The sequence below is a fragment of the Apteryx rowi genome, unplaced genomic scaffold (genome assembly GCF_003343035.1).
Source record: "Apteryx rowi isolate R43461 unplaced genomic scaffold, aptRow1 scaffold_81, whole genome shotgun sequence".
NCBI classification, from domain to species: domain Eukaryota; kingdom Metazoa; phylum Chordata; class Aves; order Apterygiformes; family Apterygidae; genus Apteryx; species Apteryx rowi.
Genome location: NW_020451105.1, coordinates 524120 through 536456, shown reverse-complemented (window position 1 = coordinate 536456; position 12337 = coordinate 524120). Strand labels below are relative to the sequence as shown.

The following is a 12337-nucleotide window of genomic DNA, read 5'->3' as shown; positions in this document are numbered from 1 at the left end:
GTCAGGTTCTCCATTTGCATCCTCAGTTCTTGTTTATGCTGTGACTGTGTTTCTCTGACACAGCGTGGCACAGAGAAGCCAGCTCCCCCACCTCAGCGGGACCAGGCGCCGTACCCCTGCCTACAGGGCATCTGCGGTAGGGGACTTGTAGCAAGAACTGATGACTCCAGAAGTGAACGGGAAAGCCGCAGCTCTGCCTGATCACGCAGCCCAGTGCAGTTTGAACCAGCGCTTCTGCCACTGCCTTGTTCCCGCTTCACACCCGCGAGGTGACGTACACAGAATGCAGGCGGCCGGCCAGCGCTGTCTGCAAGTCCCGCAGGGGGTCTAGGCACTGCACTTTGCTGTTCCTGCTGTAGATCAGCTGTTTGAATGAGTCCTGTTCCAGAAGAGAGCTCATATGTTTGAGGAAGAAGCCTTCGCAAAAAGAGGCCAGTTCAGGTGCGTTGTGAATCTGTAGAAAAGAACCAGCTCCATTAGCCTTTTGTGTGTAACAGACCTAAAGGGCCTTTTGTCTGTTCTAATCTGTCTCAGAAAACATTAAAGGGAAAAGCATAGGGAAGGATCGTGATAACAGTGGAAAAGCACTAAATGTAGGACCTGTGGTGCCTGATAGCTTCTTTTGTTGCTTTTTGCCTGCACAGGTGTAAGCAGAGAAGTACTCAAGCTTTTTTAATTTCTTCTGATGGTGTGCTGTTAGCAGAGCCACTGGCCTGCACTCCTTCAAGGAAGAGAGCAGTTGGCTGATGAAGTGGCCAAGACACCTGTCTTGCTGTGCAAGCAGGGAGTTTGTGTTGCAATGTAAAACAATAAGTGTTGCCAGATGGTGCACGCAACTTGTGGCAATAGGAATATGGTTCATGGGATGTGAAAATTCCTAGAAAAAGGAGCTGAATGTGGGAAAATAGGGAAGTTCACTACTAAAACCCATCAGGTGGTTTTCTGGCTGTGATCTGGTTCCCTTTGCTTCAGAATCATTGGGGAGATTCAACAACAGGAGAACAATGAAATTTAAGTTCAATATTTAGAAATGCCATGCACGTTCCTCCCCCCTCCCCAGCCCAAAGGTCCGGAAGCTTTGCGCAAATAGTAATTTAATGAAAAGTACTAAAGGCTGGTAGAGAGCACTCCCTTCTCCCCTCTCTTCCACTGCATCCTTTTAACTTTTAGGTCCCAAAACAGACGAGCCCGAGTCCCATGGGAAAAGTGGCCTAGTGTGCGAGTCAGGAATTGAAATGGACCAATCTGCCACTATGCCTAATGTAAACATGTGCACCATTATCACCCCCTTACGTAGTCTGCCTGCTTGTGTTTAGGGGATCTGACCCTATACCCTTCAAGCCCCCAGGAATGGCAGACTATTTCTTCTGTGATTTTATTGATAATAGGGGTTAGGTTGTTTGCTATACAGGTGAATATTTGTGCTGCACAGAGTCTATGCCAGTTCTGGGGTTTTAAGAAGTATATTTAGCAGTAGGAGTGCTAGAAAAGGTTTTGTTACTTAGTCACAGTACTACAATTAACTGGCCCTACTGCTTTGAATCTCTATACTGCTTTGTTGGATGATGTTGCTGTATCAGCTTGCTAACACACCTCTGCTCTGCTCTTCAGGAGTCTCCCATGAATTTCATAAATGATTGCTTTAGAAGAAGAAACGTACTAAGGCTGTTCAGGACTTTACAGACTGGAACTTAATGCATTTGCTGTTGTGGTGAGGGTAGTGATACTAGCACAGCCTGTATATGCTGGTACCTACTGTATGCCTGTTGTATTTAGTCACCAAAACTAGACTGCAGAAAGCATGCATACTGCTTCATTGTGATCCTTCAGTAAGACAGTTTGGCATATACCTTTGCATATTTATAGATGTTAATGGAGTTCTCCATGCTGATCGTCTGGGCACAGAGGATTTCACAGTGTCTCTGGAGGCCATCCAGTTGGAACAGGCTGGCAGCCGACAGCAGCTATTAGGACAAGAGAGAAGCCATTTGATATCATGAGCCTGAAAAGGCTTAGGGAAGAAGGCAAACAGAACTAATGCTTTCTTCCCTGAAGGATCTCTGACTCCCTTTTTTAATGTCCAAGTCCTCAAGAAAGAGCAGAAAGGCTACTGGATGCCTAGATAAAGCAACAGAGAGAATTTCCCTCTTTGTTAGGAAAGGCTTGCTTCTCCTGCAGGAACTGCATTTGTGCTACCTTTTGCTACCATGACTTGCAAGCCTTCGACTGTTCAAAGCCCCCTTTACTCCCCTCAAAAAGAAAAAAAAAAAAATTATGTGTAATCTTTAGCTGCAGCTTTAATCTCACCACACTGTGACTAGATGGCATCACTGAAAGAGGACCTAAGTACTACAGCAGTGCTTTTAGCCCAATCTCAGTACTATAAGTGGCTCCACAGAGGTTCAGCTTGAAAGTGGTAACCTCCCTGCGACCCCCTGCCCCTTGGTGGATGGCCTGCTCTGGGCGCCAGCGCTGCAGGATCAGCTGCACCTTTCCTGTGCCCCACCAGAAGGACAGTGTGGCCATGGGGCTGCCTGCTTCCTTCCCCCAGCACAGAGAGGACTCGCAAAGAAGGCTTCCACCCATCTTTGTGATGTGCCCAGCCACCTGATCAGTGGAGGAATTACTTAAAGCTGATGCTTTGTAGGTTTAACAGTTGCTTGTTGGGGAGTAAACACTAGGCTGCAGTAAAGTTCTCCCCTTCCTCTTTTGGAACTTTTAATTTATTTACCTGTAAGAACAATTTTAGAGCCTAACAGCATATTTACTTCATATAGCATCTCTTTACCTCTATAAATCAGTTCTTTTTAAAGTTCAATGGATAGTTTAAGGCAACTTTGGGTACTAATAGCACTGTAGTGATGTATTTTTATCCAGCATCTCATTGACAATAAAATAATTGGTAGCTGTTCTTATTTCCAGGCACTTGTGTTTCAAAACTGTAAACTCATTTCAAAGCTTTAAGTATACTAGATTGAAAGCTTGTTGGTAGCTGCTGGATTTTGCCTTTCAAGCCCTGTTTATACCTCAATGCACATGGCAAGACTTAGAAGAAAACACTCTCACCTCTAAGATATCAGTGGTGGGGATTTCCATAGATTCTGTTCCTCCATAATATAAATACTGCATCAGCATCTGAGATGGGAAGAAGAGCAGGCATGAAGGCGTTATCACTGAAGTCATATGGGCCAGTGAATAGCTGTGCTCCCCTTCCTGGGCAGTCAGGAACTGCGTGGGGTACTGGCTCTTGCTCCCGCTTTTGGCATTTTTCTAGTGTTGCAAATGTGCTACTTTCTAACACTCTTTCTTCCTCAGGTTTTGAAAAGGGCTCTGTTGAGGATTTTAGGCTGAGGGTGACAGTGTGTCTCTGAGCAACAGGAACGTCCTTGGAAAACTGTTCCTTGCGTGCTGATTTGTAAAGCCTTGCAGGCTGGTCACACACAGAGCTGCAGCTAGCTGGAGCGCGGAGGCTGCCATGCCGTGTGCATGTGTGCTGCAGGGAGCTCCCAGCCGCCTGCCTCCCTGCCGTGCTTCTAATCAGCTTCCAGCCCCCCTCGGGGCCAGAGGAAAAGACATAATTGTTTGCAGGGAGAGCAAGCGTCATCTTTTGCTCTTTGATCCACATGTGCACTCCCCCCCCCGCCCCAACAAAACCACTGCTGTCTTATCTAGGGAATGGCTAAATTTGGTGTTGGAAGGAGAGGTCACCCCAGTGTCCTGGGTACTGCATAAACAGGTGTGGAGGCTGCATGCTGTGCTTACCGCTCCGAACAACAGTGGTACCAGAACTAAGCTTCTACTTAAAAATTTTCTTATTTGTATAATGGAAGCATAGAGAAACAAAGCTACTTTCTAGCATATCCGTGAGCAGAAAAGAGATCTCTAGTGGTCCAGTTCTGTGCAGCATAACTGAGATTACAGAACACCATAATCTCTTTAACTCGCCTCATTTTATTTAACATCAAATTGTCTCTATGAAAGATTTCACTCTCTTCATTCTTTTCGATTCATTGCTGTCTCCAGTGGAAAAAAAAAAAGCCTATCTTCAGAAACCTTTTGATGTAAAAAATTTTAAGGAGGCTTGTTTAAATATTTTTAATCCCCCCCGCCCTTTTTTTTTAATGGTCATGGTCTGAGCTGCAGAGTTTGGATGCCGTCTGTACAGCACCAAACTATCACAGCCGCTTTCCAATACAGCAAAGATATTCTTATGGCCAACTTCATTCCCTCTAGGAGAGAAGGCACTATTGCTGACAAACAGCTTTGTACACATCATAGAAAGAGAGGAAAAAGAGGAAAATCCTCAACCCGGTAGTGAAACAGTTACACAACCTTTCAGCTTTTCTGTGCTTTCAGATTTCCCTTTCTTTCTAATTTGAAACGCAGAGCTAGAAAGCTGAAACAACTTTTAACTATCACATTTCACTGACTTTTTTTTTTTTTCCTTTGGTTGTGTGTTAAGTACCCTACTTTCTCTCCATCATGAATGAATCTCCCTTAGGTCCATTAAATACAGAAATGTCATAAAAGCAAAGTGAAATTCTCAATTTCAAGCCCTTCTTGAAAGGGACACCATCAATTTCTAATCATCTGATTTGAATTAATATGAAGCTTGGCAGTCCTACTGCTCTAACTAGGCTTACTTTTTTGCTTAACACAGCATGAAAATTGTGCCTGTGAACCTTTTATAAGTACAAAACTACATTCAGTAAAAGACTTATTTGTCCTGCTTTACAGAAGAGTCAATTGCCTAGTAAGAAAATAAAAATACAGGCTGGAGTGTTTTGTTCCAAGGTTGGTCCTACCTGAAAAGCTTTGATACAGATCAGAATACTCTTAAAATGCAGCCAATCTCCACTTGTAAATTATCTCCGATATTAAGCCCTGGCCCTCTTAGCTTCCAAAGTATGTGAGAAGATGAAAAGAGTAAAGAAAAGGTGGAGTAAATTACATACCTTGAAAATATTGTATTTCATATCACTAATTTCAACAGTCTTGCTGCCTTGGCTGTCTTGTTCTGTTTTATTGGTCATTAGGGTCTTAAACCTGAGAATGGTTTAAATAGATTTGTGTTAACAGATTTCTGTAATATAGTACTTTAAATCCTTATTACCTATTGACAAACAGCTCAAGCAAGGAGAAAATAAAGATCCTTCTTTGTGTTTGTAACTTATAGCTGACAATCAAAACATTTCTTTCATGTCCAATGGCAGTTAGTTTGGAACTTCAGGGACAACTTGATCTGTAAATTGCCTGGGTCTGATTCAGTCTCACATTATAATAGTTGCAAAACACTGTTAACTTGCTAATATCAGAGAAGGCAACTAAATAACTGCAAGTGTACCAGGTCAGTGGTGCAGTCTCCAGGAGTTCTGGAGGAAGCCCAGCTCTAGGTATCATACAGAGGGAGAATGGAAAAGCAGTGAACAGCCGGATATATGCACTCCAACTACTGCACAGGTTTTTAGAGAAAATTACTGGTTGGGTTATGTCAGTACAGCCCTGCGATTGGCTAGAAAAACCTATTCTTACTCTCCTACTGTTTAACATGAGCAAAGAAGATGTGGCTGCTTCCTGCAGACCTAAATTGCGGTCAATAGTCCTTATCCTTTGCAGCAGCCCTACTGCAACTATGAGTGATTGAGAGCTAGTCACGCAAATGGACTAAACCTTCCTTAGCAATCTGTACTTAGCTGTGGAAAGTGACTCACCTGTTAGATGCAGTAACCAGCAGGACTTTGTGTGCATAAAATAGCTTTCCTTCTACTAAGAAAGTTACATCAGACATTTCTTTATTGTTTAGAAAGTGAGGATCTGTTAGAGTAAGAAAAAATAAGAGGGTGATTTTTTTGTGTGGGGGGAAACTGTGGATGCTTTGGGGAAAAAAAAAAAATCACAAAAAGCTCACTGTTCAGGTGAGCATCTCACCTAGCCGAGCTGGTAGTGTCTTTCGGATTTCAGGAATGCTAGGTATAGGACTGCTCCCGTAGCAGTGGGTGAAGATGGATGCAAGCTGCTGATTGATAGAATCGTTCTGTAAGGAAGATGCAACAGGTATCATCAGCACTTCATAGTGATCAGGTTTCAAACATGCTCTAAGAGTTCACTTGAGGCTTGTAACAACCATACTTTAGAAGAATAACCTCCGAACAGTGGGACCAGCGCATGGTCTAAACGCAAGTACGCTCTGATAGTATGCACTCAGTTTACAGGCCAACATCTATCAAGGGAAAAAAAGAGTCCATCAGCAAAAGCTCAGCCCTCCACTCCTTGCTCTGCAACAGCTGAGCCCACAGCGTGTTCTCAGCAGCATTTGATTCATAGCATCCTTTCATTGTCAGATACTGGGCTCTGGTTCATAGTCCGTAATTGTTTTTAGTTAAATAGTTGTATCTCTTGTTGTTAAAGGACAGTTGTTAAAACGTATGTTGTAGTAACCAATTACGGAGGTATCGAGAGCCATACATACCCCTCAACTTCCCCTGCCTGTGCATTTCAAATGTATCCCTGCTACAGTCAGAATGCAGGCACCCTCCTCCTCGTAACATGAAGGGCAACAGCCTCTTGGAAAAGAACATGGTAGAAACTAGGTGAACTTTTCTGAAAGATGAGACAGCTAAACTATGGACCATGGATAAAATCCATTCTATAGATGCATTGAAAAAAACAGTCAAAGACAGCCATTAAATAAAAGAAAAAATAGAAGGAAAATGTTGCTGACCAAAAGCATTGTTCAAAAAATTCCTCGAAGATGCTATTGAAATAACCTGAATTGCCTGGTATTTTATTGATAATTCTTCCTGTTACATTCACATGGTTTCAAAAGCCAGTTGCTGAACTAGACTTTAACAGAATAGTTCTCATTTCTGTTGAAATGAATGGCTTTACCATAGGGCTGCTTTTGTGATTTCCTGTTAATGGGCTGTATATGAATTTAGATAAAAACTACAGGGCCATCTTTATACCATAGCTCAGTGGGGACCTTGCATAGACCATTACTTGTTTTTGTTGTGTAGTGACTTGCATAATAGCAGAAGGTCACCCTTGATACTGTTACAAAGTTAATGATTACTTTGCTGGTTCTGAGGATATCAAACATGAGCTGCAACCCTTCATTAACCAGCTCTTCATTATAGTCCTCTTCCTTTATGGTGACAAACTCCCGTAAGAGGGTCTGTACGACCGAGTAGCGAGACTGGTAGAAGGTTGTCCGTAGTGACTCGATCCACACATGGAGCTTCCATGGGACTCCTGTAGCCGTAACAAAAAGGACAGTGAAAGATGATGGCTTCCTGAAATACCTGTGGGTGGATACTTCTGCTGCTAGCACTAATAAATAGCAGCACTGAAGTAGATCTTTACATTTTCAAAAGTGTTTTACAACTAATTGATCTACACTAAACATGTGGATGGCAGATATTTTTGTCATGGTATTAAAGATGACTGAACAAATGAGCAAATTGAGTGACGTGCCTACAATAGCAGAGGATTGTTACCAGGACCATAAGTTAGAATTTCCCCTGACTGTTAAAGACCAGAAACTCCCTATTGTCTTTCTAGCTTCCTCCATAGTCAGAACCACTATATACTTGAACTAAACTCTTAAGAATACTTAACCCTACACAAACAGTGTGAGATATTTTCTCCTGGTAACCTGTAACAGTCTAGACACACATACTAGAAAGCCCCTCTTTCCTACCTTTAGATCAAATGTATTCTTTCACCTTTAAACCATTTAATCTCTGATGTTATCTTTGTTTTTGAGACCAGCCTCTTTAGCACTGAGTTTTAGGTCTCAGAATATCTAAGGGAAATGCCATTGTTTTGATTCTTGAGAACAGAGGCACCAGCTTTTCAAAAGTGAGAGACATCCCAGATCAATGGAAATTTGAAAAAACTTGTGAGAAGCCTTAAACAAATTTTTGTTTAAATTACAGAATGATTAAATTACAACTGATTTCCATAAGCTTAGGATAGCTTTGAAGCTGGGGTTGCAGACTCTTCTCTAAGTGACACGTGCAGTGGAAAAAAAGCTGTTTCACTCCCTAAATAGTGCTTGATGCACAATGCCCAAAACAAAGAAAACAGCTTACCAAGGGTCCTGAGTTCCATGGTGATGTCCACGTAGCCGTGCTCAGCGCTGTAGTACATGGCCTCCTGCAGGGCCTTCATTCTCGTTTTACACAGCCTGACTTGCCCCTCACTGGAGCTGCCCTGGCTGGAGGTGTCACTCTCCACTCCCTCAGCTAAAATCTCCTCCAGCGAGAGGACATCTCCCTTCAGTTGCTGGGGCTGTGTCAGGAGCTTGCGTAGGACATTCCTGAGGAGGAAAAAGAGGTGTCACTCATTAATAAATGACGTATCAAAAATTCAGGCAGGAGTATGGTGATTTAGGGCCTTGACAGACATTCTCTGGCAGACACGTAGCAACATTTAAGATACTCTCCCCTGTTATGCTACAAACTGATACCCTGGTAGCAAGGACAGAAGAATAGAATATGCTCCTGTGCCTTAATGGTGCCAATGCACATTTCTGAGTGTTAGGACAAACTGATTTTTATTGCAGTCTTTACTTTGGCATGGAAATATGCCTCCTTCTGCCAATCCTAAGTGTGGTAACATCTTAAGCTCTAAAGGAAGATTTTACCAGAGTGTCTGCTAGAAGCCTTGTTTTCTCCCAAATGACCATCTTCAAGGACTGTTGTTTTAGTCAGACTTGCTTCCTGTGTCCGTAAATTGAAACCATACAAAATGATAGTTCTGCATCATTAATTCCAGGGAGAATTTTTTGGTTTGGAATTTCACACAGCAGTTACAAGAAATAGGCTTTCTTGTGTCCAAACAGTACCTTTAGAGAGCTTGCATCGTTGTCTCCCTACAGGCAGCTGGAGCCATCTGCAACAGACATTTCCCATCCCAGAAAATCCACCCCAGTATTCAGCTGTGACACTGAATTGCCACTAGCTGGTGCTCTCCTTGCACCCACACTACTCAGCATGAATCGCAATGCTTAATTTTGTGCTTTAGGATCACCCTGCCCTACAGATTCAGGAATAAACCTTGAACTTCACAGTTTGCATGGTTAGATGTTACAGAAGATAGCGGGGTGGGAACAGAAGTGTATAGTTTTACACTGTAAATAACAGCATTAGACAGAGCCAGTTCTGCTGAGTTTTGGCCTTGTTTGAATCTGGGATATTTTCTCTAGCGTACCCAGATGTGTGATGTAACTAGAGGTGCATTTTTGGCACCACTGTAAAGCAAGGCTGTGTGTAAGGAAGGTAGCTACTCTTTAACCTGCTACTAGAAAGGCCTGCTGTACTGCTGTCAGACCCTCTGGATATCACTTCCCCATCTCCATGAGCAGTTTGGGGCTGTTTTATTTGGCCTGTTATGCTAACGTATTTTCTGGGAAGAGACTTGGAAGGATTTCTAGGTGAGTTTTTAAGTAATGTCTTATATTTCAAAATAACAACCTTGCAAACAGTCAGGGATGGAAAACCCAGACAGGCTTTTCACTGTTTTAATGACTGATCTCTTGGTCAGTCATCCAGAAACCAGAGATCCAGTCAACCAAATTCCATCCCAGGTTATTTTTGCCACCTTAATGTGATTTGATTCTGTCTCAGAACATGAACCACTATCTTCATAATCTATCTGTAGGTGAAACTTTATTAATAATCTGCTCATGTATGGCCTAGAACCAACTCCCATTCACTTTTGCTTAGTGCTGCAGAGCTAGACCAGCAAATAGGAGAATAAAAAAAGCAAAGACATTTCTGTTGCATTTTGTACCTTTGACTAAAATATAACTCCTTTCTTTTTTCAAAGTTCTAGTTATTGTTTATGTAAACTTTCTTGAGGGATGTAACAGAAAGCAACTAGCAGTTTAAAGAAGGGTTCAGTTCCCCAAAAGGCTCAAACACAGCACTATCTACATCAGAATCAGAACAGTCTGAGACATGCTGAATTAAAAAATCATTGCTACCAGGACAGTCTTAACCCTGTCTTCTGAACTGCACACCCAGGGACTGGGGCAAGGCCTGTAATATAAAGTCACGTAGGAATACCTACGGTGGTAGCCTTAGCCAAAATATCTCTTCTGGACATGAACGAAGCTTTACCTGTGTCCATGTGCAGCTGAGTGACTGAAGCAATTCATATCTTCATGAAGCGATGAAGACATACCATTGACTTCCAGCATACTCAGGAGGGGATCAGCACCCCTGCTTAATAATAAGCTGACCAACTCGTAGTTCCCTAGGAAAAAAATGACAGAAACATAATGATTTCATTTTTATTAGCTCTTTGAAACCATGACATAGGACTGCTAACAGGCAGACTGTACCAGCAACTTTTACACTAACCACCTAAGGCTTTCAGATTATCCTGCAAGCATGCATTTGTCCTCATAACATCTCTGAGAGAGAGAAACTGAGTCACAAAGCAGCTAAATTACCTAATAAAGGACAACTAGCTAAAGGTAGAATGAAAAGAGAACTAAATTGGTCTGGCAATTCCAATACATGCATCTTTGTACATAAATACAGAAGTGCAATTTCTTTTTAGGCTTAAAGTAATTTTTTGTGTATCACCTTTTAACTTAAGCTGTAAGTAGATGTGTATGCAACTAGTTTAACTAGGATCATTTTCTCAGCTGTCCATTTGCTGGTATATGAGGTTAACAGAGAAGGCTGGAAGGGAGCTGCTGGAAGCTGCCACTCACTGACCACAGCTTCCATGAAACCACCTTGCAGGCAAGGTGTCAGTGCAGTCCGCATTTGGCCAGGCCTCCTTTCCACCGTTTTCCTGAGCTGTGGTGGGCAGTGGTGGCAAGAGACCTAGCACAGTGTGCATCTGTCACTGGGAAGGGAGGAGGCCATTTTGTGTCTGTCCAATAAAGCTTGGAGCAGAGCAGGCCACAGACTCATCTTCACAAAGGCACAAAAATGAAGCAGAAGGAAATGAGGAAAAAAAAGTAAAAACAGTTAGAGGAAAAGTGTCAGAAAACAGGTACTTTTAGGCTAGCACAGACTTGTTTGCAAAATGCTAAACTGAAGTAGTACTCTACTACTTCTACACTAGGTAGAATTAGTGCAGAGTTTTACTTTTATTTAATAAATTCTAAAACAAATTTCTTTATGTAGCAGTTATTTTTTTCCCCAGGCTGAATTTAAAGTTGCTAATTTTTGCATCTGGAAGTTACTTAGATCCAAGACATGCTCAGACTAGACAGTAGTTGTTTTAAGTTTCTTTTCAGTGCCCTGTGCAAAGCAGGAGGTGTTTTAGTCCTCAGCTTTACTGTGGAGGCTGCTGGCAGGAGATGAGAGTTGGTACTAGTGGCAAAAGTGGATACTTGTTTAGTGGCCCATCAGCTTTTGCCATGTGATGATAAGCTGTTAGTCACTGCCAACCCACACTGGGTTCTTACTAGTGTTTTAGAAATGAAAAAAAGCTGACTTATTAGTATCCAGCTCACCGTGCTACCCATTTGAAATCTTTGTTCTATCCCACAAGGTCTTAGAGTGCAGTGCAAAATGCATCCTCTAATGCATTTTACAGGTACGTGAATCAGCTGTGGTTGTGTGGTAACAAGAGACAGTGTGTGCCACAGCCACACTTAACTCACCTGCTGCTGAAGCCAGCTGAAGTGGGGTCTCAGCATAATTGTCTTCTCCACTGTTAACAGCAGAGCCCTCAACATGGGCACCAGCATCCAAGAGCAGCTGCAAAAGATGCATTAAAGACAAGGAGTTGAGAAAAGAGCAGTTCAGAAAGACATAACAGAAGAGACTGTGTGCTTATAAAGGAAAACCAGTTGATTTATGGTGATGAGTGCATGTGCACAAAGGGGCATCTCAAAGGCTAAAGCAAAATATCCATTGCAAGGCAAATTTCTCTCACATTTCCTCCCTCAGTCTATGGCTAAAGCCGCCGCATGAATGTCAATTTAGAAATTTCTTATTTTCTTTTGCTTTACTGTATTTTTAATGGCGAGTTTATTCTGGTGAAAGGTGCTCAACTGAAATCTCTGAAACAATCTCTTTTTTATTTTTTATTTTTTTATAATTATATTATATTTTATTATTTTTTTAATCTCCCAGATAAGCATGGTTTTGCTAATGTAATTCCCCAACTCCAGAGAAGGGCTCTGCAGTCAGAGCTTCTCCTGAGCACAGGAAGTCCATCTCATTTAGTTTCATGCTGTGCACAGGAAACAGGGTATCTTCAGGGAATTAGCACTGGAGGCCAGACATACCTCTCGCGCCCCGCGGAGCCCGGATAAGGAGGCCACGGCAGCTTTGGGGATTTGCCACACACAGAGCCTGCTTCACCG

General features: G+C 42.4%; 2 protein-coding genes across 5 annotated transcripts in view; one reads left to right on the top strand and one right to left on the bottom strand.

Moving 5' to 3' along the window:
- The window catches only part of NAT10 (N-acetyltransferase 10), a 50847-nt gene that overhangs the window by 34220 nt on the left and 4290 nt on the right, over positions 1-12337 (top strand). Inside the window, exon 29 of one of the 4 annotated variants that reach the window (XM_026089405.1) lies at positions 1867-1947. The exons of 1 other annotated variant lie outside the window; for it this stretch is intronic. The gene's annotated coding sequence lies outside the window, so the exon portion shown is untranslated. Of the gene's footprint in view, positions 221-1866; positions 1948-12337 lie in introns of those variants that run through there. 2 more of the 4 variants (XM_026089406.1, XM_026089407.1) reach the window with 2 other exon arrangements.
- The window catches only part of ABTB2 (ankyrin repeat and BTB domain containing 2), a 144259-nt gene continuing 132155 nt past the window's right edge, over positions 234-12337 (bottom strand). Inside the window, exons 8-17 of the mRNA XM_026089412.1 lie at positions 11630-11726; positions 10125-10260; positions 8094-8320; positions 7073-7251; positions 5929-6034; positions 5712-5814; positions 4956-5046; positions 3067-3135; positions 1851-1964; positions 234-454 (exon numbers count right to left, since the gene is read on the bottom strand). Of these exons, the coding sequence (XP_025945197.1) occupies positions 257-454; positions 1851-1964; positions 3067-3135; positions 4956-5046; positions 5712-5814; positions 5929-6034; positions 7073-7251; positions 8094-8320; positions 10125-10260; positions 11630-11726 (1320 nt within the window). The 3' untranslated portion in view covers positions 234-256. The remainder of the gene's footprint in view (positions 455-1850; positions 1965-3066; positions 3136-4955; positions 5047-5711; positions 5815-5928; positions 6035-7072; positions 7252-8093; positions 8321-10124; positions 10261-11629; positions 11727-12337) is intronic.